Consider the following 27,591-nt stretch of genomic DNA (forward strand, 5'->3'; position numbering starts at 1 on the left):
TGTAAGATTTTTTTTTTTTCCTCACACTCCTCTTTCAGGAACCAGGAGTGGCACCTCCTTGGTATGTGTTGAGTGAAACAACCTTTTAAACCTGATATCTGCTGTTAAGAATTTCACAAGGCACTTAGGGTGAAGGCAACTCACATTTAACAACTGAGAACATTTTGAAAATTCAATTGTCTTTATTATTGTAATAGTGCTAGTTCCAGGGTTTGTTTTAAAACCTGATTGAGAATAACTCTTAGAGTGCATTTTGAATTAAAACACATAAACATCCCATTGGTCTACAGGTTTTAATACATTTGTAACCAGTATATGCAACTTTTTGGTCTCCCAAAGAATGATGTTTGGCATTGTCATGACCGCAAAAATATCCTTTAATCTTAAAAGCAAGCGTTGGCCTGTTATCTACAAATTAGTTCATCAAGTCCCACTAGGTTTACTTATGAATGTGTTTCTTTCCTATTACAAATGATTCCACTGATATAGTAAAATCTGACCACCATCGAAGAACTTTATAAAACAACACTGTGGATTTTAAATTTAGAAGCTCTGTGAATTATGGTACTGATTATGTTTCTTACTGATGTTTTGAAGAAATCTTTTAAAATCATTGTTAGACTGTTAGTAAGCATTTAAGAATTCCTTATTAGAATCTTCTTCTTGATTCATTTCTTTAATTTGAAAGAGGCGTTCTTGAATCCTGAAATGACAAGATGAATAAATTCAGTTGAATGTATGAAAGGATGCATGATTTATTCTCAGAAGAGAGAACTCAAATTCTTTGAGTTGATGGAATGTCTTCGTTGCTTCCAGGGGGCTCTGTGTTTCTGCTGGTGTGGGGATTGATGACACTCATCTCTGTTTTGAAGAGAGTGGTTGAAAGGAAACTGGCACTACAATTGGTATAGGATATTGAGTCTGGATTTCAAGGCTTTTAAGATTTTGGCTTTAAAATTATCTTCTGCAGTCATAATGGGACCAAGGGAGGTTTTGTATACTTTCATTAAAAACTTTTGCTATAAGGTTCTTATATGATACCCTTGAATTAGTCCAAATAAGTTCTTTTTTCAAGGCATGAAAATACATAATTAACAAAACAGTGTTGTTCAAGACAAGGGCATATTTTATTGTAATTCTTGGTTCACGATCTATCTAGATGGGTATGTTAGCAGATGAAATAAGGAAATTTCACATTCTTTCTACTTTCATAGGTATGGTAGCTATATTTTTTTTGTATGAGCTGATGGAATGCATCTTTTGGTAACTAGATCATTTCATTTTAAAGATCTCTTTCTTGGTTTCTATTTTTTTAAAAAGATTTCGAAATGCTTGAGTGTGTATCACACTGAAAACTGAATCAAATGTTTCAATGCCTTGAGAGTTGACACCAGAATGTCATTGATATTCTAGGTATGTTTAAGGGAGGTGAAAAAATAGATGGGGGATTTCTGAAAAAGCACTTGAAAATTTTTGCTTATATCAAAAATACATTTTTATTTTTGAGAATCAGAAAAGAAGCTAATAATTAGTTAACTGATTGCTAATAGTTCTAGGTACTTAGTTTATAAAATGACTTTTGTAACTTTTAATACTGAACTAAAGTGTTCCATTGTTTGAAATAGAAGTAGTTTAGTTGTAGTTAGGTATGTTTCTAGGTCTTGATTTTATAAACTAAGTACCTAGAACTATTAGCAATCAGTTAACTATTAGCTTCTTACGTGATTTTGATCTTGCTTCATTAAAAGATTATCGCTTTGAAATGCTTTTGGCAAAGATTCACACTTTGGAAGTTATAGAAAAAAAGGTATGTTTTAACAAAAGATTAATCATGAGTAGACTAGTATTTATTAATATATTCCAGAAGTCCTGTACTGCTCTAATGGTTCACAATTAATCTAATCAAATGAAAATGATCAACACAAGATATCAGAATATGCGTTTATTTTAGTAATTTAATTATAACATAAGTTCTTAGACTTTTTAAATAAAAATATTTCTTGAAAATAAAGTACAAAGAGTAATTTATAAAGTAAAAATTAAAATTAGAGTAAAGGAATTGCATAATGATTTATTTGTTCTTAGAACTATGAATAATTTTTGTTGTGATACAATATTCTTCCTTTCTGCTGTCTATGGAAAAAGAAGATGCTTTATTGATGGATTTAGGTGAAATATGAACAACTTCTGAACAATATCTATCAAAACTGGATTAAAACCACTAGTAGAGAGCTTTAGGGGCTTCCTAGGTGGCACAGTGATAAAGAATCCACCTGCCAATGGAGGAGACGCAGGAGATGTGGATTTGATCCCTGGGTCAGGAAGATCCCCTGGAGGAGGAAATGGCAACCCAATACAGTATTCTTGCCTGAGAAATCCCATTGACAGAGGAGACAGGCAGGCTACAGTCCATATGGTGGCAAAGAGTCCGACAAGACTGAGTGACACACACAGAGAGCTTTAGAATTGTTGACAGCTCTTATTAAGATGGGTAGTTAGGTGCAAATATTTGCTGAGCAATCATGGGAAATACAACACTGTACCAAGTGGTTTTAGTTGGAACATTTATTCTCTAGTTATTCACTCAAGAAACATATGTTGTACAGAAGAGTGTATCAAAATCACTCAAGAAACATATGTTGTACAGAAGAGTGTATCAAAATCCTACTGTGGATTAAGACTGTTCAGTTCACTTCAGTTCAGTCACTCAGTCATGTCAGACTCTTTGGACCCCATGAACTGCAGCACGCCAGGCCCCCCTGTCCATCACCAACTCCCAAATTCCACCCAAACCCATGTCTATCGAGTCAGTGATGCCATCCAACCATCTCATCCTCTGTTGTCCCCTTCTCTTCCTGCCTTCAATCTTTCCCAGCATCACAGTCTTTTCAAATGAGTCAGCTCTTCGCATCAGGTGGCCAAAGACTGTTGAAAGCCATTAAAGACAAGTGAAGTTAATCATGAAAGGGAGAGTGTGAAGATTTTTTTTTCTTTTTGATGAAAGGTTAAAGACTGGTGAGAGAATGATCTACAGTAGTTTTTAATCAGAGAGGCATATGAAAATTCAATTGGTAGAAATTCATAAATCAAAAATACTCCAACACAAATAATTTTCAGGAGAGTTGTTTCTTAATTTCATGGCTGCAGTCAGTGTCCACGGTGATTTTGGGGCCCAAGAAAATGAAATCTGTCACTGTTTCCATTTTTTCCCCATCTATTTGCCATGAAGTGATGGGACCAGATGCCATGATCTTAGTTTTCTGAATGTTCAGTTTTAAGACAAAATTTTCACTCTCCTCTTTCACTTTCATCAAGAGGCTCTTTAGCTCTTCTTCACTTTCTGCCATTAGAATGGTGTCATCTCCATATCTGACGTTACTGATATTTCTCCTGGCAATCTTGATTCCAGCTTGAGCTTCATTCAGCCTGGCATTTCACATGATATACTCTGTACATAAGTTAAATAAGCAGAGTGACAATATAATTTGGAACCAGTCCATTGTTTCATATCTAGTTCTAACTGTTGCTTCTTGACTGACATACAAGTTTCTCAGGAGGCAGGTGAGGTGGTCTGATATTCCCATCTCTTGAAGAATTTTTCATACAGTCAAAGGCTTTACATAATCAATGAAGCAGATGTTTTTCTGGAATTTACTTGCTTTGTCTATGATCCAGTGGATGTTGGCAATTTGATCTCTGATTCCTGACTTTACTAAATTTAGCTTATACATCTGGAAGTTCTCAGTTCATGTACTGTTGAAGCCTAGCTTGAGGGATTTTGAGCATTATCTTGCTAATGTGAAATGAGTACAATTGTGTGGTAGTTTGAACATTCTTTGGCATTGTTCTTCTTTGGGATTGAAATGAAAACTGACCTTTTCCAGGCCTGTGGCCACTGCTCAATTTTCCATGTTTGCTGACATATTGAGTGCAGCACTATAAAAGCATCATCTTTTAGGATTTGAAATAGCTCAGCTGGAGTTCCATCATCTCCACTAGCTTTGTTGATTGTGAGAATTCCTAAGGCCCACTTGACCTCACACTCGAAGACGTCTGGCTCTAGGTGAGGTATCACATTATCGTGGTTATCCAGGTCAATAAGACCTTTTTTGTACAGTTCTTCTGTGTATTTTTCCTTTCAGTTCAGTTCAGTTAATTCACTCAGTCATGTCCGACTCTTTGTGGCCCCATGGACTGCAGCACACCAGGCTTCCCTGTCCATCACCAACTCCTGGAGTTTACTCAAACTCATGTTCATTGAGTTGGTGATGCCATCCAACCATCTCATCCTCTGTCATCCCCTTCTCCTCCTGCCCTCAATCTTTCCTAGCATCAGGGTCTTTTCCAATGAGTCAGGTTCTTCGCATCCAGTGGCCAAAGTATTGGAGTTTCAGCTTCAGCATCAGTCCTTCCAATGAATATTCAGGATTGATTTCCTTTAGGATGGGCTGTTTGGACCTTCTTGCTGTACTCCAGATCAACTATACTCCAAGAAAAAAAAATTAATGTGTGAGAACACTTAAAAAAAAAAAAGAAAAGAAAAATGACAATAAACACGTGAAAGCACAGTCAATATTATTAGTCATTAGGGAAATAAAAATCAAAACCACAATGAGATATTACTTCACACCCAATAAGATGGATGGTTATAATAAGAAAGACAGACAATAATAAGCATTGGTGAAGATTTGGAGAAATCAGAGTCTTAATATACTGCTGGTACAGCAACAAATATATATATAAATTATATATATATATATATATGTCACGAAGAGTCAGACACAACTGAGCGACTGATCTGATCTGGTCTGATATATATATATATAATGGTACAGCCATTGAGAAATCAGATTGGCAGTTCCTTGAATGGTTAAACATAGAGTTATTATATGAGCTAGCAATTCCATGCCTAGGTGTATACCCAAGATACATGGGTATACTGAAAGCATGCATCCCCACAAAACTTGTGTACAAGTGTTCATAGTAGCGTTATTCAAAATAACCAAAAAGTGGGAACAACCTAAATGCCTGTCAACTGATGAAATGATAAGCAAAATGTAGTATTTCCATACAATGGAAAATTATTGGGTCATGTTATGGACTAAATATTTTGTTTCCTGCCCACCCAAATTCATGTGTGAAGCTTTTACTCCAGTGTGATGATTTTTCCATTAGTGACTGTTAATTAATCGATCATCTCATTGTGTTTCAATAGGAAAAATGGAGATATGCATTGTATGCACTGGTTACGTGTGATAGTATACACAGCATTTCAAAAATATTATTATAATTAAAACACATTAGTGAAAGTTGCTCAGTCATGTCTGACTGTGATCCCATGGACTGTAGTCCGCCAGGCTCCTCTATCCATGAAATTCTCTACGCAAGAATATTGGAATGCGTTGCCATTTCCTTCCAAACCCAAGGGTTGAACCTAAGTCTCCTGCATTGCAGGTGGACTCTTTATCATCTGAGCCACCAGGGAAGTCCGTAAGATACATAGAAGATAGCAATTTTAATATAATTTTCAAATAAGTGGTTTTTTTTTTAACCATATAAATTAACTAAGGTTAAACATTCATCTGTTTTGTTCATCAAACTAGCTTCACCTTGATTTGCTGTTTTAAAATATTTTTTTGTTTGGTGACTTCCAGCACATGTGAAATTGCAAAAAAAGAAAAAGAAATACAATTTTCAGATTTTTCTGAAAAAAAAAAAAAAAAAAGATGTACAATTTTTACTTAGCCACTGAGTCAGCTAAAAAGGTCTTGGAAAAATTCATTTCCTATTTTCTCCTTAATGAGAAATTTGCCACAATTTGAGTTCCATGGAACCAAAAGTGTAGCCCGCACTTTATAGGTTTTCAGAGGGTCAGAGCTCACTTTAGAACAACTCTGGTATGATTTAGGAACTTTATCTTTCAAGTGGAATTGTTTTTAGTTTTACTTACATCTACAGACATCTATCCTTTTACTAGGTACTGTACATCACAGGCATGATCACTTTTGACTCACTTATGTCGACAGATAGGTTACTTTCTCAGATTTGGGGGTTCAGGAAAGCTACATGACTTTCCTGTGATATGGCAGTACAGTTTCTGCCCCTGGATCTCTCAGTCCTCTTCCTTGCATCCTCTGGGTTATCGGGTGTATTATTTCAATTTGATAAGATTTTTCTTGTCATGAAAAACAATACTTTAACAACAGCAAAATTAATTAGAATATCTTCTTGGATTAAAAAAATAGAATATTGGGATTAACATATATACTGCTGCTGCTGCTGCTAAGTCGCTTCAGTCGTGTCTGACTCTGTGTGACCCCATAGATGGCAGCCCACCAGGCTCCGCTGTCCCTGGGATTCTCCAGGCAAGAACACTGGAGTGGGTTGCCATTTCCTTCTCCAGTGAATGAAAGTGAAAAGTGAAAGTGAAGTCACTCAGTCATGTCCGACTCTTCGCGACCCCATGGACTGCAGCCTACCAGGCTCCTCTGTCCCTGGGATTTTCCAGGCAAGAGTACTGCTATATAAAACATAGCTAACTAACAAGGACCTGCTGTATAACACAGAAAACTGTTCTCAATACTCTAATAACCTATACGGGAAAATAATCTGAAACAGAATGGATATATGTATATGTATAACTCAAGAATCTGAAACAGAATGGATGTTACATGTATAACTTACAAATAGCTGAGGAAAGAAGAGAAGTGAAAGGCAAAAGAGAAAAGGAAAGATATACCCTTAGAATGCAGAGTTCCAAAGAAAGCAAGGAGAGATAAGAAAGACTTCCTAAGTGATCAGTACAAAGAAATGGAGGAAAACAATAGAATGGGAAAGACTAGAGATCTCTTCAAAAAAATCAGAGATATTCATGCAAAGATGGGCACTTATAATAAAGGACAGAAACAGTATGGACCTATCAGAAGCAAAAGATAATAAGAAGAGGTAGCAGGAATACATAGAAAAACTATACAGAAAAGATCTTAATGACGCAGATAACCACAATGGCGTGATCACTCACCTACAGCCAGATATCCTTGAATGTGAAGTCAAGTGGGTTACAAACAAAACTAGTGGAGGTGATGGAATTCCAGCTGAGCTATTTCAAATCCTAAAAGATGATGCTGTGAAAGTACTGCACTCAATATGCCAGCAAATTTGGAAAACCCAGCAATGGCCACAGGACTGGAAAAGGTGAGTTTTCATTCCAATCCCAAAGAAAGGCAATGCCAAAGAATGTTCAAACTGTCACACAATTGCACTCATCTCACATTCTAGCAAAGAATGCTATTTCACACCAGTCAGAATGGCTGCGATCCAAAAGTCTACAAATAAAAAATGTTGGAGAGGGTGTGGAGAAAAGGGAACCCTCTTACACTGTTGGTGGGAATGCAAACTAGTACAGCCACTATGGAGAACAGTGTGGAGATTCCTTAAAAAACTGGAAACAGAACTGCCTTATGATCCAGCAATCCCACTGCTGGGCATACACACTGAGGAAACCAGAAGGGAAAGAGACACGTGTACTCCAATGTTCATCGCAGCACTGTTTATAATAGCCAGGACATGGAAGCAACCTAGATGTCCCTCAGCAGATGAATGGATAAGAAAGCTGTGGTACATATACACAATGGAGTATTACTCAGCCATTAAAAATAATTCATTTGAATCAGTTCTAATGAGGTGGATGAAACTGGAGCCTATTATACAGAGTGAAGTAAGCCAGAAGGAAAAACACCAATACAGTATACTAACACATATATATGGAATTTAGAAAGATGATAACAATAACCCTGTGTACGAGACAGCAAAAGAGACACTGATGTATGGAACAGTCTTTTGGACTCTGTGGGAGAGGGAGAGGGTGGGAAGATTTGGGAGAATGGCATTGAAACATGTAAAATATCATGTATGAAACGAGATGCCAGTCCAGGTTCAATGCACGATACTGGATGCTTGGGGCTAGTGCACTGGGACGACCGAGAGGGATGGTATGGGGAGGGAGGAGGGAGGAGGGTTCAGGATGGGGAGCACATGTATACCTGTGATGGATTCATTTTGATATTTGACAAAACTAATACAATTATGTAAAGTTTAAAAATAAAAAAAAAATAAAAAAAAAAGAATGCTCAAAATTCTCCAAGCCAGGCTTCAACAGTACAAGAACTGAGAACTTCTAGATGTTCAAGCTGGATTTAGAAAAGGCAGAGGAACCAGAGACGAAATTGCCAACATCTGTTGGATCATTGAAAAAGCAAGAGAATTCCAGATAAAATCTACTTCTGATTCATTGACACTACAGCCACTGACTGTGTGGATCACAACAAACTGTGGAAAATTCTGAAAGAGATGGGAATACCAGACCACCTGACCTGCCTCTTGAGAAATCTGTATGCAGGTCAAGAAGCAACAGCTTGAACCAGATATGGAACAGCAGACTGATTCCAAATTGGGAAAGGAGTACATCAAGGCTCTATATTGTCACCCTGCTTATTTAACTTATATGCAAAGTACATCATGTGAAATTCTGGGCTGGATGAATCACAAACCGGAATCAAGATTGCTGGGAGAAAAATCAATAACCTCAGATATGCAGATGACACCACCCTATGGCAGAAAATGAAGAGGAACTAAAGAGCCTCTTGATGAAAGTGAAAGAGGAGAGTGAAAAAGCTGACTTAAAATTGAACATTCAGAAAACTAAGATCATGGCATCTGGTCCCATCACTTATGGCAAATAGAAGGGTAAACAATGGAAACAGAGACTTTATTTTTGGGGGCTTTAAAATCACTGCAGACGGTGACTGCAGCCATGAAATTAAAATACGCTTGTTCCTTGGAAGAAAAGAAATGATCATCCTAGACAGCATATTAAAAAGCAGAGACATTACTTTGCCAACAAAGGTACATCTAGTCAAAGCTACGATTTTTCCAGTAGTCATATGGATGTGATAGTTGGACCATAAAGAAAGCCGAATGCCAAAGAATTAATACTTTTGAACTTTGGTGTTGGAGATGACTCTTGAGAGTGCCTTGGCCTGCAAGGAAATCAAATCAGTCCATTCTAAAAGAAATCAACTCTGAATATTAATTGGAAGGACTGGTTTTGAAGCTGAAACTCCAATACTTTGGCCACATGATGCAAAGAGCTTACTCGTTAGAAAAGACCCTGATATGGGAAAGATTGAAGGCAAGAGGAGAAGGAGACGACAGAGGATGAGATGGTTGGATGGCATCACGGACTCAATGGACACGAGTTTGAGGAGTCTCCGAGAGATGCTGAAGGACAGAGATGCCTGGCGTGCTGCAATTCATGGGATCAGAGTCAGACACGACTGAGCGACTGAACACCACCACCAAATAATTGAATCACTAGCTGTACGCTTGAAACGAATGCAGCATTGTAAATCAACTATATGTCAATACAAATTTTTAAAGAAAAAGAGAAAATGAAGAGGTGACTTTAGGTGCAAAAGAAAAATGCCGGTAAAATGAACCAACTTTGCATGGGCTCTCCCAGAGTGTCTTCCTATGATAGCCCTGGTCTCATTCTGTAGCTTATTATGTCAAACTGGTGGTATTTTCTGTTATATATAAACACAAGTAGATCAAAATTATTTACAAGGCATTTTCTGTTGAAATGATCTTTGGCTATTTTGAGTCCATCTCCAAGTGAGTCCTAGTCTGTAGACTAGGGAGAATAACTTCAACCTTTGTTTCTTAGATTCCTTTCCGTCCCCTTAAAGATGAAAGGGAGTAGTAAAACTGTTTTAAAGGGTGTCATAAAACTGATAATTTCCTTATAAGGATTTATTGCAAGTACTTGTATAATGGTTGCTTTTTGGTCTGGCAGCTATGATTATGTTACTTCTCTTCAGAATTATTTCACTGCAAAATAACCTTTTGTACATCATTTGTAATGATCTGTCAGTTAGTGTGGAATTTAAAAAAAAAATTGAAAACATTGCAGAGTTCCACTGCAAACATATTTCTTTCTCAAAAATAGTAATGAAACATACTTAAAATATATATATATATTTTTTTATTTTATTTTTAAACTTTACAATATTGTATTGGTTTTGCCAAATATCGAAATGAATCTGCCACAGGTATACATGTGTTCCCCATCCTGAACCTTCCTCCCTCCTCCCTCCCTGTACCATCCCTCTGGGTCGTCCCAGTGCACCAGCCCCAAGCATCCACTATCATGCATTGAACCTGGACTGGCGACTCGTTTCATATATGATATTATATGTATTTCAATGCCATTCTCCCAAATCATCCCACCCTCTCCCTCTCCCATAGAGTCCAAAAGACTGAAAAGTCAATGTCATTATAGCATTTTCCCTTTTTAAAAAATGAAGTATAGTTTGCATAGAATATTACAGTATTTTCAGGTTACAATATCACCATACTACATTATAATGAGACATTTCTGTTCTTTATGAATGGATAGCCTCAGTAAGTCTAGTAACCATGTCACCATGCCAAATTATTACAATATTATGTACTCTATTCCCTGTGCTGTACAGCACATCTGCACATCCCTGAGGCTTGTTTGTCTTATAACTGAAAATTTGTGCCTGTTAATTCCTTCATCTGTTTTGCCCAGCACCCCACCCATCCCCTCTGGTGACTACCACTTTGAGGGATTGTTGGGCCATATGGTAATTCTATTCTTAGTTTTTTGATGGACCTCCCTACTATTTTCCACAGTGGCTGTAGCAATTTACACTCCCACCAGCAGCGCACAAGGATTCTCTTTTCTCTATGTCCTTACCAATACTTGTTATTTTTTGTCTATTTGTTAATAGCCATACTTACAGGTGTGAAGTGATATCTCATTGTGATTTTAATTTGCATTTCCCTGATGATTAGCAATGTTGAGCATCTTTTCATGTGTATTTGGCCATCTGTATGCTTTTCTTGGAGAAATTCCTATTCAGGTCCACTTCCCATTTTTTAATTGAATTAATTATTTTTTGATGTTGACATATGAATTCTTTGTATATTTTGAATTTTAACCCTCTATCTGTGGAAAATTCTGAAAGAGATGGGAATACTAGACGACCTGATCTGCCTCTTGAGAAATTTGTATGCAGATCAAGAAGCAACAGTTAGAACTGGACATGGAACAACAGACTGGTTCCAAATAGGTAAAGAAGTACGTCAAGGCTGTATATTGTCACCCTGCTTATTTAACTTATATGCAGAGTACATCATGAGAAACGCTGGACTGGAAGAAACACAAGCTGGAATCAAGATTGCCGGGAGAAATATCAATAACCTCAGATATGCAGATGACACCACCCTTATGGCAGAAAGTGAAGAGGAACTAAAAAGCCTCTTGATGAAAGGGAAAGTGGAGAGTGAAAAAGTTGGCTTAAAGCTCAACATTCAGAAAACAAAGATCATGGCATCTGGTCCCATCACTTCATGGGAAATAGATGGGGAAACAGTAGAAACAGTGTCAGACTTTATTTTTCTGGGCTCCAAAATCACTGCAGATGGTGACTGCAGCCATGAAATTAAAAGACACTTACTCCTTGGAAGGAAAGTTATGACCAACCTAGATAGCATATTGAAAAGCAGAGACATTACTTTGCCAACAAAGGTTCATCTACTCAAGGCTATGGTTTTTCCTGTGGTCATGTATGGATGTGAGAGTTGGACTGTGAAGAAGGCTGAGCGCCAAAGAATTGATGCTTTTGAACTGTGGTGTTGGAGAAGACTCTTGAGAGTCCCTTGGACTGCAAGGAGATCCAAGCAGTCCATTCTGAAGGAGATCAGCCCTGGGATTTCTTTGGAAGGAATGATGCTGAAACTGAAACTCCAGTACTTTGGCCACCTCATGCGAAGAGATGACTCATTGGAAAAGACTCTGATGCTGGGAGGGATTGGGGGCAGGAGGAGAAGGGGACGACAGAGGATGAGATGGCTGGATGGCATCACTGACTCGATGGACGTGAGTCTGAGTGAACTCCAGGAGTTGGTGATGGACAGGGAGGCCTGGCGTGCTGCGATTCATGGGGTTGCAAAGAGTCCGACACAACTGAGTGACTGATCTGATCAGATACATAATTTGCAAATATCTTCTCCCATCCAGTAGGTTACCTTTTCATTTTGTTTATGGTTTCCTTCAGTATGAAAGTTTTTTAGTTTGATATAGTCCCATTTGTTTATTTGTGGTTTTGTTGCTCTTGCTTGAGGAGATGGATCCAAAAAATTTCTCCTGGAGTTTTATGGTTTCAGGTCTTACTTTTAAGTCTTTAATCCATTTTGAGTTATGGTGTAAGACAGTGCTCCAGTTTGATTATTTTGCATGTAACTCCAGTTTTCCCATCTCAGTTACTGAAGAGACTTCCCCCCCCACTATATTCTTGGCTTTTTATTTGTAAATTAAGTGTGGGTTTATTTCCAGGCTATCTATTCTGTTCCATTGATCTGTGGGTCTATGTTTGTGCCAATACCAAACCAGTCAATCCTAAAGGAAATCAGCCCTGACTGTTCATTGGAAGGACTGATGCTGAAGCTGAAACTCCAATATTTTGGCCACCTGATGTAAAGAACTGACTCATTGGAAAAGACCCTGATGCTGGGAGAGGTTGAAGGCAGGAGGAGAATGGGATGACAGAGGATGAGATGCTTGGATGGCATCACTAACTTGATGGACATGAGTTTGAGCAAGCTCCAGGAGCTGGTGATGGACAGGGAAGCCTGGCGTGCTGCAGTCCATGGTGTCGCAAATATTCGGACACGAATGAGTAACTGAACTGATCAGTCCCTCAGTCGTGCCCGACTCTTTGTGACCCCATGAATCCATCACCAACTCCCGGAGTTCACGGAGACTCATGTCCATCGAGTCAGTGATGCCATCCAGCCATCTCATCCTCTGTCGTCCCTTCAGTCGTGTCTGACTCTGTACAACCCCATAGACAGCAGCCCACCAGGCTCCCCCGTCCCTGGGATTCTCCAGGCAAGAACACTGGAGTGGGTTGCCATTTCCTTCTCCAATGCATGAAAGTGAAAAGTGAAAGTGAAGTCGCTCAGTCATGTCTGACTCTTAGCTGCCCCATGGACTGCAGCCTACCAGGCTCCTCTGTCCATGGGATTTTCCAGGTAAGAGTACTGGAGTGGGGTGCCAGTGCCTTTTCTGCTTCTCCTTCTAGAACCCCTATAATGTAAATGGTGGTGTGCTTGGTGTTGTCCCAGACATCCCTTAAATTATCCTAATTTTTTTCTTCTCCTGTTGGGTGATTTTCACTACTGTGTCCTCCAGATCACTGATCCATTTTTCTGCATTCTCTAATCTGTTGTTGATTCCTTCCAGTCTGTGTTTCATTTCATATTCAGTATTCTTAAGTTCCTGTTGCTTTAAAAAAAAATTTTTTTTTTTCTATCTCTTTATGGATGTTCTCACTGAGTTAGGCCATTTGTCTCCAGAGTTCAGTGAGCATCTCTGAGACTATTACTTTGAACTCTTTATCTGGAAAATGTCTTATCTCCATTTCATTTAGTTCTCTCTCTGAGGTTTTGTCTTTTTCTTTCATGCAGAAGAGCAGAAGGTATTCTTTCATCTCTTCACTTTGCCTAAATCTGTATGTCTCTTTCTATGTATTAGGTATAATAGCTACATCTCCCAGATTTGAAAGGACAGTCTTATGTACAAGATGTCCTGTGGAGCTGAGTGGTACAGTCCCCTCTGGTCACCAGAGTCAGGTGCTCCTGGGGTATCTCCTGTGTGGGTCACATGTGTCCTCCTCTTGTGATTGGGCTGTGATGGGTGCAGGCTCCCTGATGTGTGGGTTGACTCCCTGGATCAGGAGCTGCTCTGGAGGGGTGCTGGGGCAGCCTGCTGTGTAGGATGGGGAGGGAGGTGCTTTACAGTAGGCAGAGAGGGCAGGTCCTCTGGGGAATGCTGGGGAAAGGGATGCATGGTATTATCTAGGTTGATAGAAAATGACAGAAGTACCAGGCCAGCTAGGTGGAGAGTGAAAAAGAATGATGCCTACCAGCACTTCTGATCCCAGAGAAGTTCCACCAGATCCCTGTCCCCCAGCACCTGCCATAAATTATTCAAAGGATCTCCTTCTCATATGACCCAGGAGCTTTTCAAGCTACTCTATCTGTCCTGGGACTTGGAGCGAGTTTTCAAAGCCACTGGTTTTCAAAGCCAAATGTTATGGAACTCACCTTCCCAATGTAGGGCCTCAGGCTGGGAATCTTGACATGGAGCTCACACCCCTCACTCCTCAGGGGGCACCTCTCCAGCTGTGATACCCCTCCCACTGGTGGGTCTTCACACTGGGGACAAGAATTATAACCAGATTGCTTCTCTGCCCCTGTGTAGCCTTTTCCTTTTGTCCTGAATTGTAGAAAATCTGTCTTGCTAGTCTTCAGGTTGTTCTCAGAGATGGTTGTTCCCTATGCAGTTGTGATTTGGTGTGTCCATGAGAGGGGATGAGCTCAGGATCGTTCTAATCTTTCGTCTTAATCTGGAACCTCATTTTAGTATTTTTATGCAGTCAGAATCAGCCAAACATGAAAAGGCAAGGTTAGTGAATGAGCGGCAATGCTAACCTGTTGGTGCCCCCTAGTGGTAAACCTTAGATTGCCAGAGTCATCTCTAACACAGTGTGAACTTTCGGGAATGAGGTAGAGGAAGTTAAGGTGGGAAGATGTTAAAAAAGAAGAAGGAACGAGAAAAAAAAAATCCTCAAAATGAAGGAAAACAAAAATTGAGTCTTGGAAAAGAATTGACTTCATTTATTTTGCGACTTTCAGGAATGAGCTCTGAAAAGTGATGCAAATTTGTTTATTTTTGTCCCAGCTCTGAGCTGTGTGCTGTGTGCTTATTTGATCAGTCAAGTCTGACCCTTGGTGACCCCATGGACTGTAGCCCGCCAGGCTCCTCTGTTCATGGGGATTCTCCAGGCAAGAATACTGGAGTGGGTTGCCATTTCCTCCTCCAAGGGATCTTCCTGACTCAGGGATCAAACCCAGGTCTCCCACATTGCATGCAGATTCTTTACCATCTGAGCCACCTAGGAAGCTTGAGCTAAGTGCTGGTGAGAACTCACTGACATAATATACCAACCATAGAGCTAAGTTCTGTTATTTTTCATCATGTATAAGATGGGGACACTGAGAGTCTAATTTAAATATCTGGCCTGGAGTCAATCAGTACGAGATGAAGGTCTGACTGGCTCCAGAATCCAGACTTTCAACTGCTTCTATTCTGGCCTTTATTAATAATCATTTATAATGTCTGTAGCTAATAAGAATGATACTGTCAATATATGTGTTTTGTATTCATTGCATCTTTCAGATCAGATCAGATCAGTTGCTCAGTCCTGTCCGACTCTTTGTGACCCCGTGAATCACATCTTTAGGAATGAGCAAATCACTTCTTGATATAATAGAAGAAAACTTTATATACTTCTAATATTTTGATAATTGTATGATAATAAATATCTGTAAAACTCGTAGAAAGGTTGAAATTTTTTATTTAAAAATTCCACTAGTTGATTAGATTTGTTTTTGTACATTGAAATTATTGCATTACTTAACAGCAGATTTGATCCAAGAGTCAACAACCATACCATCTGCAATGCACCCAATCTAGTCAGAGTTGACCCAAGATGCTCTAACTTCAGGAGTTAAATATTCCATTGCATGTGGAAAAGTATAAAGTGATATCTTGTCTTTTCTAAGTAATGCATCATGGACATATTTCCTTCATTATGAAGTGGTCTCTAGGAAATAGGTGCCAAACCCTTTATTCTAAATCATGCATTTCTATTTTTAATGACTTTTTTGTTATACAGTAATGGTTTAATGGTTACAGAGAAGCTTCTAGAACATTTTTTCATGTCAGCATTCTTTCACCACAGCATTACACAGGATTTTCCATTTGATTTTCTGCTCTTCTTCAAGCCCAAACTGAAATCATAGAACTGGAGGGAACATGTTCCTTTATTCTCACCAAATAAAATTCTTGCTTCTGTCTTTACTTATACATGTTCACAGTAGCCTGAACCCAAAACCACACAGGCTGAATACGAAATATAAAGTAGTTTGCTTGGAAAAACATTTACCCTATGAAGTAATTGTTACTAAATACTTTTGAATCAACAAACTGGTAACACTCAAATGGTTTTGAATAATATTTCTACTAGTGTAAAATTGGCAAAGTTTAGTCAATTTCAGTGAACGTATTGGGAGACCCAGGAAAATATTGTCTAGGAGAATTTTATTAACTAATATAGCTCTGAGTGATTTCAGTTCTTCTTGTGAACCTCTCTCTCAACAGTTTTTTATTCTATGCATGCTTGTGGTATTATATTAGTTTTGCCAAGAATTGCTTTTATAAATTGTTTTACATTTTATTTTGAATATTATATAGTATTATGTGTTTTGCTTGGTATTTATGAAGTAAGTAATAATTCTCGATACAGTTGAACTAGAAGATATTATGACTTCTTTTCATATCTTTGACCGAATGTATTCATGTTTGACTAATTTATGAAGACAGGAAATAGGCAAAGGAATCTATTTTTCTTAATCTGAAATCCTCCCAAATACTCTCAATATTAGATATTGGATATGTTGAAATAATGTAAGATTTTTGGGCGTGTCCTAATGTAGACCATGCTTAGTATTAGAATTATTCAAATCAAAGGTATTGAATCAAATCCAGGGACTGATCTGGGTAGAATGGGGGCTCTTAAGACCTTCTAGGAGGTGAGGCCTGGGTGCTGCTCAGGGATGTTTGGGCATAGTTTTGTTTTTCCTTCAGAGTGAAAATGTAGGCTTGCTGACAGTGGGGTTGGCTGCAGAGACAGGAGTAACTAATAACCACTAATACAGATTGTGTAAGAGCATAGAGATTTGAACAGGGATGAAACCTTAAGTAACAAAAGTTTCTATGCGGCACAAAAGTCAGCTTCTCAGGTCTGACGGTATCAGGGCAGTTGCAGGATCTCTTTAGGAATTCTTGGGGCCAAGCAACACAGCACTGACGCAGCTGCAGAACTCTGTATCCACCTTGCATCTGGTAAGAGTTTACAGGCAGATTTTACTTGAATTTTGTTTACATCCAGACCTTCATCATTCTACTGAATTTGTGTGAGTGTGTATTTGAATAGGATATGGTTCTGGATGGTTTCATGCTGAAACGTGGTCTGTTGAAGTGGACTTTAACTGACTGCTTTGAGAGCAGGCATTTTCTGCCTTACAAGCACACAGTTCACATCACTCTGTTTTCTTTATACTCATCACTCAATTATTTACTTTTGATTTCTCTTTGAAGTGCTAATGGACATACTGTGCTCATGTATTATAATGTTACTTTAAATTTTTATGTTGTTTTATTTATTCTCTAGTTAGTATGTTTATAAAGACTTGTGTTTTCAACTAGTGTGTGAGCCCCTAGTTGATGGTCATCACTCTCATACAACTTTTGTTATCTGCAAAGGGTGAATTGAATTGAGCCAAATAGGATCAAACTGAATTCCACTTTATGGAATTTAAGTTTGGGTTTTAAAACTAGAACTGTGTGCTGTATCTTGCACCATAATTGTGGCTACCACATGGACAAGTGTTAATAGTTAAGGTGTGACATCAAAACAATGGCAGACTCTCCCTGCAGAAGAAAATACTTGATTTCATTGCCCTGATTTATGGAGGACCACTGCTGTTTTTTGAAAGCCTTGAGGATGCAGAGGGCTTTCAGAGAAATACTGATGGTGCTCAATTTCCCTATCTTCCAAATTCGTTTTTTGGCCAGAGTCAATACATTTACATCAAAACAAATGATAGTCATTTGTTCAATTGAAGTGTCATCAAGAAAGGAGCTAGGAAAATGGAAAGGGGCTAGGAAGAAATAAATTTTGATCGATACTATCACTGTTCAATAAATATGTATGATAAACGATCATTTTGGTAAATGCATTGAATGTCAATGGATCTACTTTCCTGTCAATAAATGTGCTGGCGTTATTCTTAAAGTTAGACAATTAGCATTAATTTTCTCTGAATCTTGCTAGAGAACTTGTACATTTGGGTTGAACCAGGTGAATGAATTTTCTTTCGTTCTCTCTTTGTGTCTCTCCACAAACTGCTCTGCATATGCTCCACAATTGTCTTGGCAAGGAAGTCATCAGGAGAAAGAGAACTGTATCTTACATAAGGAGTTAAGTTCCTGGGTGTTTCAAGGCTCAGTTGAAGGGAAGTCTTTAGTTTCATTAGTTTTAGTTATGGTTGAGAAACTGTGAGGCCTTTGGACCTGTTTTGTTGCATTTGAACTCCTATGATTTGACAGTCTTTTTGCGTTCATCACAATAAGTAAAGTAAGAAAGTGGTCAAGTGAAATATCCTTATTTTATCACTTACGTTGCTCTGAAAGAAGAGCCAAGGTTAATATCCTCATAGTTCCTTTTCTTAAGTCTATATTTAAAGCTGTAAATATCAGTACATGTTCATATAATATTAAATCCCATAAATTTTTTCTTTTCCAAAATTTAATTCCTATAAATGGCAGTTTCATGCTCTCCAGAGCTATGCTTGATGATTGGCATCATTTGCAAGTTAAAACTCCCATTTTGGCCCATTCTTCTTTAATTATACTGTCTAAATTTTTTAAATTAAAAATCTACTTTATTTCTTTTCAGGGAATCCCAGGATTTCCTGGAAACCAAGGATTAATGGGACAAAAAGTAAGTATGACTGAAAGTTGAAAGATTTGGGCCTGGGATCTGTTTATGAAAAGGGCAAAATGGTGATGTCTCTTCACATGGAATATATTTTGTCGCATTTATGGCCGTAGTTAATGGTTCAAATATGATTTAATTTTGGAAGCTATTATTTTGACCTTACAATTTGTTTTTGTTGTTTTATACAGGTAGTATAAATTTGAATTTACGCACACACTTTCTATTTTACTTGGTTACTTTCTATCTTGTTCTTTTAGACCACCCTTTCAGGGTAAGCTTTCTATTTCCTGAACTATATCTTTAGAAATTCCTTTAGTACAGATGTCTTGATTGTAAATGTTCAGTTTTTATTTAATTACTAATACCTTTATTTTACTCTTTTGTGTTTGACAAAGGATTTTTGTAGGGTATACAATTCGAGGTTGATGATTATTTCCTCTTGATACATTGACGTTTCTCTACTATCATTTCCCGGCTTCCATGGTTAACTATGAAAAATCTGCTCTTGTTCCAATCACCATTCTTTTGCAAGTGATCTGTCCCTTCTTTTGGCATTCTTTAAGGTATTTTATTTGTGTTTTGTGTTCTTAAAGCTCAGTGCAATGTGTCTCGGTATGGATTCATCTGTATTCATCTTGGTGGGAATTCAGTTTCCTTTCTGGCTCTGTGTAGGTATTTCTGTTAACTCTGAGCAACGTGGGCTGTTAATGTCCATGTTACTTCTCTTCATTCTCCACTTTCTGCTCTTTCTAGAAAATCTAGTTAGACATATCTCATTCCTTCTAATTTTGTCCTCTCCATTTATAAATTGCTTACTTTCATATCCTTGATCCTTAAATTCTGGTTAATTTTTTGGTTATGTTTATTTTCTATTTATTCTTCCTTTACTGTGTCTAACCTGTTGTTAAAAGCATCAGTTGATACAAAAATATAAGCAATCATAATTTTCATTTCTAGAATTTCAAACTTTAATGGTATCTTTTTACTCTTTTTCCTTGAAGTACAGCTGATTTACAGTGTTGTGTTAGTTTCAAGTATACAGCAAGGTCATTCAGTTTTATTTTTATATACATATACATACATATATACACATACACACACACACACACACACATATATATATATATATAAAACTGAATGAGTTTTTGGATTCTTTTTCCTTATGTGACATGAAAGTTGCTCAGTTGTGTCCAACTCTTTGCAACCCCATGGACAATTCAGTCCATGGAAATCTCCAGGCCAGAGCACTGGAGTGGGTAGCCTTTCCCTTCTCCAGGGGATCTTCCCAACCCAGAGATCAAACCCAGGTCTCCCACATCGCAGGCAGATTCTTTACCAGCTGAGCCACCATGGAAATATTGAATATAGTTCTCTGTGCTAATAGCATTTTTTTATTCTTCATAGCCTCTTGTTCTGTTTTCAGTCTTAATAGTCTTTGATGATTCTGTTCTTTCATTTGCAAAGATTTCAGATAATAGTTCCGAATTCAGTTTCTAGCCATTCTAACACCTGCAGTTCATTGTTACTGCTCTTGATTCTCAGTCTTGTGGTTTTCTGCTTCCCTGTCTTGATCGTTGATTCTGAGCTCATTGCTTCATCCTAGCAGGCAGGCATCCTGTCAGCCTAGCTGCCCCCTGCTGGCAGGCCTGTGTACCACTTCAGCCGCCTTTGAGAGTCTTAAGCCTTTGTAGGTGTTCAGCCGCCCAGTGTCGTTTCCTGAAACCTGAGCATGTACCCTCAACACCCCCAGCCCTCTTGTTTCCTGCATCTCTATCTCTAATGAGGTTTCTGCAGAGTTCCAAATCTTCATAATTATGGTTGTAATAGAGAGTATGTTTTATTAAAGGATCTTTGAAGACTTCCCCTACTTCTCATAAGACCAGCACTCCCTCAAAGATGATGAGAGCTTTTGTTCTTGATTCAGAGAAATTCTTGGAGCATAAGGTCAACACTCAATCCCCAAAGCTGAAATCTAAATGCTACGATATGCTCAGTCATGTCCCAGTCTGCGACACCACGGACTATATAGCCTGTCAGGCTCCTTTGTCCATGGAATTTTCCAGGCAAGAATACTGGAGTAGGTTCCCATTTCCTTCTCCAGAATGCTTTGCTAGGAAATTCCTAATGATGAATTGATTGTTTGCAATTTTAAACTTTATCTGTATTTGATTTTTAGGGAGACACTGGGCCTCCAGGACCACTAGGGAAGAAAGGAGCTCCGGGAATACCTGTACGTTAGTGTCATTCTGTGGGCTGTGAAATAGTGTTGCGATGTACCCAGACTTCTCATTCTGAACCTCACACAATGCAGGTGTTCAGCAACGAGACACATAGGCTCCACAACTGCCATCCATTTGTATGAAAAAGATTTTGTCCATTTTTATAGAGGAGAATAGATTTCTTCAGCTGCTCAAAAAGTTGGCTATCTAAGAAAAGATCAAGAGCTCTTACTGTAGCTAAACCAGAAAACAAATACTTCAGCTCTTTATTTAAAAAAACAAAAACAAAAAAACTGAGCACCATGAAAAGGTCTAAAAATAAATGTTCTTTTTTATTTTTTAGATAATTTACAAATTTATACAAATAAGGAAGAATACATTCAGAACAGGTTGTATAGGAAGATCCTAAATTAGTGAGAAAATAATTTTGGAAGTTTTGGGAGTAAAGGGACATATGAGTTTGATACTAAAAGTTATGAAAATCTTATGGTATATAAGACTCCATAAAAAATTTCTGAAAGTTATTACTAAAAGTGATGTGGATTTTAACCTATGAATCAAATTGCCTGTAACAGCTTTTATTTTGAGTAAAAAATATCTGATAGTTTCTGACTTTTCATTTAATTATTTAAGTTTAAAAAGCAGGTATTTACCTTGTGAAAAGATTTGATAAAATTTTGGTGAAAGATTTGAATGGAATATTCTTCCTCTACCTCCATCATCATGACAAAATTATTTTTTCATTGAAAAATTAAACTTAATTATATACTAGTATTTAAGTTAGCTTCCAGAAAATGAAAGTATTAAATAGAACTTCATTGAACTTCAAAAATAAGTATATTTAATATTTCTAATATTTGAGACACTGTGCTATGAGTAGTATATTTTACATTTTATAGTTGTGATAACAGCCTAAATTGATAGCAAAGCATAGTAGTGATGATATGGTCTTTTCAGTGTGACTATATTGAGATTCCGTTTTCTGATAATGCTAACTGAATATTATTGCTTATCACATTTCTTTTGCTATGATAAAGAGAAAGCAAGTGTTTTTAATATATATAATAGTATATAAATTGAATCTAAATTAAATTAGTTCCTTGTTGCTAGAGTAGTTATTCAGTGTTTTATTTTGAATCATATGATTAGTAAAAATATAGCCATTTGTAACTTACAGATTATTATATTCAGAGAATGTATTAAATTTTAACACTTTAAAAACATTATTCAAGAAAATAAAAAATGTAAGTAAAATTGACCAAAATAATATCTAGGAAGAAATTTCAATGTTGGTCATCATGACAAAAGGAAGAAAGTCAGAGTGTTGGAAAATAAACTTTTCTTTACAGTTGTTTTTTACTAGCTTTCCGGTAATTTTTGCTATTGGTAGGTGATTTAAGCAACCAGTTGTAAGGGCTTTGCTGGCCTTCATGTTATCTTGCATAACGTGATTCTTTATTCTCCTTTATTTGGTTGTGTGAAGGGAAGTTTCCCATATATTGCATTACATGTTAGTGGATTAATTATTATGGGACTGTATAACTTGAAAATTGATTGACTGCTTTTTAATATTCTTCTCTAAATTACTCTTGCAATTCCCACTTAAAATGTAGGGTTTGATGGGAAGCGATGGCTCACCAGGTCAGCCTGGAGCCCCAGGATCTAAGGTAAAGAAAATGAAATTAATAAGACCGAGGACTCTGTGCAAAATGACCATTGATGTACTTCAGTCAGAGTTTTCACTACACTGATGTTATTTTGAATGTGGTGTGAATCTATAGACAAGCACTTGGAGGAATGAAGTCTCAGGTGAAAACCAAGTATATAAAGCACAGTAATGTGAAGCAGCCCTAGTTTAAGCTGGAAGGAGTCCAGGATCCTCGTGACAGCCCTCCAGCCTCACTGGTAGCTCCGGCGCACTGAGCAACACCCAGAATTCTAAGGAACCAGTGCTCAAGCCTCTATCTAGAGCATCTCTAGTGATGAGGGATGTAACTTTTCCAGCTTTCAAGCCCTTCTTTGGTATTTTATTTTGTGGAATATATGTGGGATTTTTATTTGTAAGATGCCTTGTAACGAGTTTTATTAGGCGTTTCCTCCCTCAGGACTGGGCGTTAGTTGGCATATTCTCTTCCACATTTTAAAAAAGTAAGGCAAGCTTGACAAATATATTGAGATTTCAGGTGATGCTGTTTTTAAGTTAGAACTGAAATTCTTTGAGTTTCATGGTTCAACTATTTTCTAGCTGTTCAGAGTCAGGTGCTAAGAGAATTTCTTTTTTTCTTGGCTTATTAGAGGATCAGGTTGGGTAGATTCTGGCTTGACTTAAGAAACTATTCTTGACTATTTAATGAGTAGATTCTAGGATAGCTTTCTGAAAGCAAGTGATAGAATCTGCTCTTTTGAAAGCATTCATCCTTGAACTAGACCAGGGAAATAGATCCTGGCATACATGAGTAGATGGTCTTATCTATTCTACTTTGAATTTCTAAAGTACCTAGAGAAAGAGATAGGATAAAATGTCACGGGAACCCAGTGAGTCAGGGAAAGTAGCTGCCCTGTTCCCAGGGGTGAACTCTGAGGGTCCTTGGAACACTGTGGATCCTAGCAGTAGGAAGTGTTGCCTGCCAAATGGGCCTTCTCCATCATTTCTCAAGGTCATTTTGCAAGAAAAGTAGAGTCTTTGTATGCTCCTTAAATAACTGGGATACAATGGAGTCTCCCGTGATTCTGGATGCTCTAATTCCTAAGAACTGCAGCCTAAGATTTTATCAGCGTTTTAAAATTAGCCACTTCCCATTGTTGGCTCACACTGAGCTGGAGGTCAGTTAAATCTGTTGGACTTTCCATAAAAGATTTTAGAGCGATGTATTTGTGGCATCCACCCCTTGGGCAGGTCTGCTGATATGGCTGGTGAGTCAAGTAATTCTAACATCCCAGTTTGTTTTTACATAAATCACTATGAACTTTGATTTCCCTCATCTTGAACAATTTTTAAAATAGATTCAAGATGTTAAAACAGATTTTTAGTATCTATTTTTGAACCTATTTTGTTTCAAATAGACTCAAGATGTTAAAATTATACCTCTAAAATGTAATCTTTTCAGTGACATGTTTGACCTTCTTTTCATGCAGTGTATTAGCTCAGGTCTTAGAATGTTTTTCTGCCAAGGACCAGGCAGGACGTGTTTTGGTCTTTGAGGGCCATACAGCTTCTGATGCGGTCACTCAGCCCTGCTCTTAGAATGTAGAAGCAGCTGCTGCGTGGGTGTACCCGTGTTCCTTTATTTATAAAAATAAACTTTACAACTTTATTTATAAAAACAGGCGTTGGGCTGACTTAGCCCACAGGTTGTAGCTTACCTGCCTCTGTATCAGGAGTCCCCAACCCCTGGGCCTTGGTATCGGCCTGTTGGGAACTGGGCCACAGAGCAGGAGGTGAGGGCTGGGGGAGCAATGAAGCTTCATCTGCTGCTCCCCATCACTCCCCATCACTTGTGTTACCACCTGGACCATCCCCCGCCCAGTCTGCGGAAACCTTGGCTTCCACGAAACCAGTCCCTGATGCCAAGAACTTTGGGGACTGCTGCTCTATATTACCGTCTCCCTCCGGTTGTGTCAACTAATGTTTTTGGAAACAGTGCCTACAATATCAGCAGATATAAGGTCAACAGGAGGACAATGAAGCTGTTGCAAGCAAGGCAGCTATGATGCTGAGAATCTGTGTAGATCTTTAGAGAACTTCCAATTTCCACTACAATACTCGTTTTTAGAATAGGTGTGGAACCACATGTAAGTCTTTTTTACCATACCAGATTCCAGTTTTGTAAAATATTACCTAAATCATATCAAAGTGCATTAACATAATCAAGTCACATCACTTTCAGCCAGTGCTGTCACCCCTGTGAGTTTCAGCTTAACCATCTGTAAAATTAGAAATTTTAAGGAACCATGATGCTATGGAATAATCATGCTGTTAATGTGACAAATGCTTTAATTAAGTGCAAATATTATGTTTGTGTGGTTCTCAACATGAGCTGAGAATTAAGGTGGTTCTCTTTACTGATCACTACACCCGCCCTGACTCTGGGTGGTCATCACCCCCCTTTCCTGGGTGTCACACCAACCTCTTTAATAACAGGGTTTTGCCAGACATGGACCGGGTTATGATTTCAGGTATCAGAGCATATTTGAAAGCCAGAACCGCCTCTGACAATCTCTCCTGATGAGCCAGGAGGCGGGTTGTCTCTTTTTATAAACAGTCCTGTTTTCCTATCTTACATGCTTTGCTCTAACAACTTGGTCTTGCTTTCCAAGTGTCTGTTAGCAAGGACTGTACTGGAATTCTGAAAAAGCATGCAAACTAAACGTTATCTGATACATGTTTCTTCCAAAAGCTGCTCAAAAGTGCATTTGAGGCTAATTTTCTTTCCTTAAGTTACATACTGAAAATGAGCTCTACAGAGAAAGTGAAACAGGGAAGGATGATTTCCAGCCTAGAGGATGCTATTAAGATACATGGGTCTGGCCTCTGCAACACAGACCTAGCTGATTAGGGTTGGTCCCTAAAGATGTTTTTACTTGGAGCTGCTGCTGCTGCTAAGTCGCTTCAGTCGTGTCCGACTCTGTGCTACCCCATAGATGGCAGCCCACCAGGCTCCCCCGTCCCTGGGATTCTCCAGGCAAGAACACTGGAATGGGTTGCATTTCCTTCTCCAATGCATGAAAGTGAAAAGTGAAAGTGAAGTGAGGGTCGGAAACTGTGTCCGACCCTCAGCAACCCCATGGACTGCAGCCTACCAGGCTCCTCCGTCCATGGGATTTTCCAGGCAAGAGTGCTGGAGTGGGGTGCCGTTGCCTTCTCCGTTACTTGGAGCTACCAGCTTCAAACAGGCTCACTGAAGACTTTATAAATATGCAGACTCACTTCCTTGCTTAAAATAGTTTTTCTTTATAAGAAGACCTAACATATAGATTCTATTTTTCAAACGATTGGAAAGTTGAAACTGTAAAAATTGTTTAAAATATGTTCCTTCAAATGTCTGGTGACTAAATATCTATATGATGACTAAATTCAAAATTTAAAATAATTTTGATGCATTGACAGGGGACTAAAGGCGAACCTGGACTTCAAGGGCTGCCTGGGGCTTCTGGGCTCAAGGTAATTCACTGTGTTTTGATGTATTTGGGAATGTTTTCAACTATGCAGTCTTCTCATTTTTTGGTGAGATTAACGGTTGTATTAAGAAAAGATATGTGAAATGAAGGATGAAATTAAGGTACCTGAAAGCCAGTGGTGAATGTGGGCCAATTTCATTTCTGTGTTTTGGATATTTTATCATAGTTTGGGTAATAAAGGCATGACATATACCTTGGTTTTTCTAGAACTGGTAAAAGTTGGTTGCTAATGTGAATATCCCCTCTGGTCCAGAGAATATCACTGTCTTCTGTGGCTGAGCATGAGAGTGTGTGTGTCCCAGGGTGGTTCTGTCCCTTGGTTGATGATTGATGGGACTTTATTTTCAGTTTGGGAGTCACAAATGCCTTACCAGTTTCCTCCAAACCAAACAGTTGATGTCAGTCATTTTAAATTCTTTTCTAGCCTTTAAAAATCTAGAGTCATACTCAACAACTCACAGTGAGCAAAGAGAACAGAACTTAGTTTCCGCAAGAGAGAGCCATTTTTAGTTAATGTGACAAGAGTTTAGGACTAACAGTAAAACAAACAAAGCAAACCCAAAGCACCATGAAGCATGTTTAGGAGCACATCCTATCTCTTAAAATTTTAACCTAAATGTTGTTGAGACATCATCATTATATACTTTCACAGTGTAAGTCTTTCTTATTTAAGGCATTTAAAAGAAAGGAAATAATACCTGTGACATGATAAGGAGTAGAAAATTCAGTTAAGATAACACAGAATATTCTTTGCTCTGAAAACAGCTCAAGAATTTATGTTTAAGAAAATAATTTTCCAGATATATAAAGTAAAAATCATAAATGTATATATTTAATGATAAGAATGTTCACCCCAATATTGTTTATAAAAATGGTGAAAATGAGTGTTTGGCAGTAGGAATTTTATTAAATATGGTAAATCAATACAATTGAATGATGTTCTATAATTTAAAAATTTTAAAACATAATGGTTATTAAAAAATTCAATATTAATATATTTTGAAGTAAATAATTTATTATAAAATTATGCATACATAGCACATTTTGGTAACTAAGTTGCCTCTATGTTTGTGAGAGGTAGAGGGAAAATATATAACCAAATAAAAATATTGGGTAATGAAATTTTTAATAATTTTATTGCTTCTTTTTATTACCAGTTGTATAACAATAAGTTTTTTAAAGGAGGATTTGTGAGAAAAAGCAATTTCAAGGATGAAGAGAAAATATTAGTAAATGCGAAGAGAAATACCCATGTTTATTATTTTCACTGCTTAATTTTTTATTGTTGAAGTTATAAGAAAAATACCAACTATTTATGAAGCTTTCAAATATCATATGCTCTCAGAATTTCTTAACTAGAAAAGATAGGAAGAAACATAAAAAATTTTATTAGGACATCCATGGACTTTTCACTCTTTACTAGTTCTGTAATAATAACTCTGAATGTTCATAAAGTTTTAACTATCAGTTTTAAATTTGAG

At 37.7% G+C, this 27,591-nt stretch overlaps 1 protein-coding gene across 3 annotated transcripts in view; it reads left to right on the top strand.

Moving 5' to 3' along the window:
• COL21A1 (collagen type XXI alpha 1 chain) overlaps window positions 1-27,591 on the top strand; it is a 234,927-nt gene that overhangs the window by 190,981 nt on the left and 16,355 nt on the right. For 2 of the 3 annotated variants that reach the window (XM_059880512.1, XM_059880511.1), the window contains 4 exons: window positions 18,672-18,716; window positions 20,890-20,943; window positions 22,546-22,599; window positions 26,040-26,093. In XM_059880512.1, coding sequence (XP_059736495.1) covers window positions 18,672-18,716; window positions 20,890-20,943; window positions 22,546-22,599; window positions 26,040-26,093 — 207 coding nt within the window. Of the gene's footprint in view, window positions 1-18,671; window positions 18,717-20,889; window positions 20,944-22,545; window positions 22,600-26,039; window positions 26,094-27,591 lie in introns of those variants that run through there. The other variant, XM_024983804.2, reaches the window with a different exon arrangement.

Source organism: Bos taurus, chromosome 23 (genome assembly GCF_002263795.3).
Source record: "Bos taurus isolate L1 Dominette 01449 registration number 42190680 breed Hereford chromosome 23, ARS-UCD2.0, whole genome shotgun sequence".
Classification (NCBI taxonomy): Eukaryota; Metazoa; Chordata; class Mammalia; order Artiodactyla; family Bovidae; genus Bos; species Bos taurus.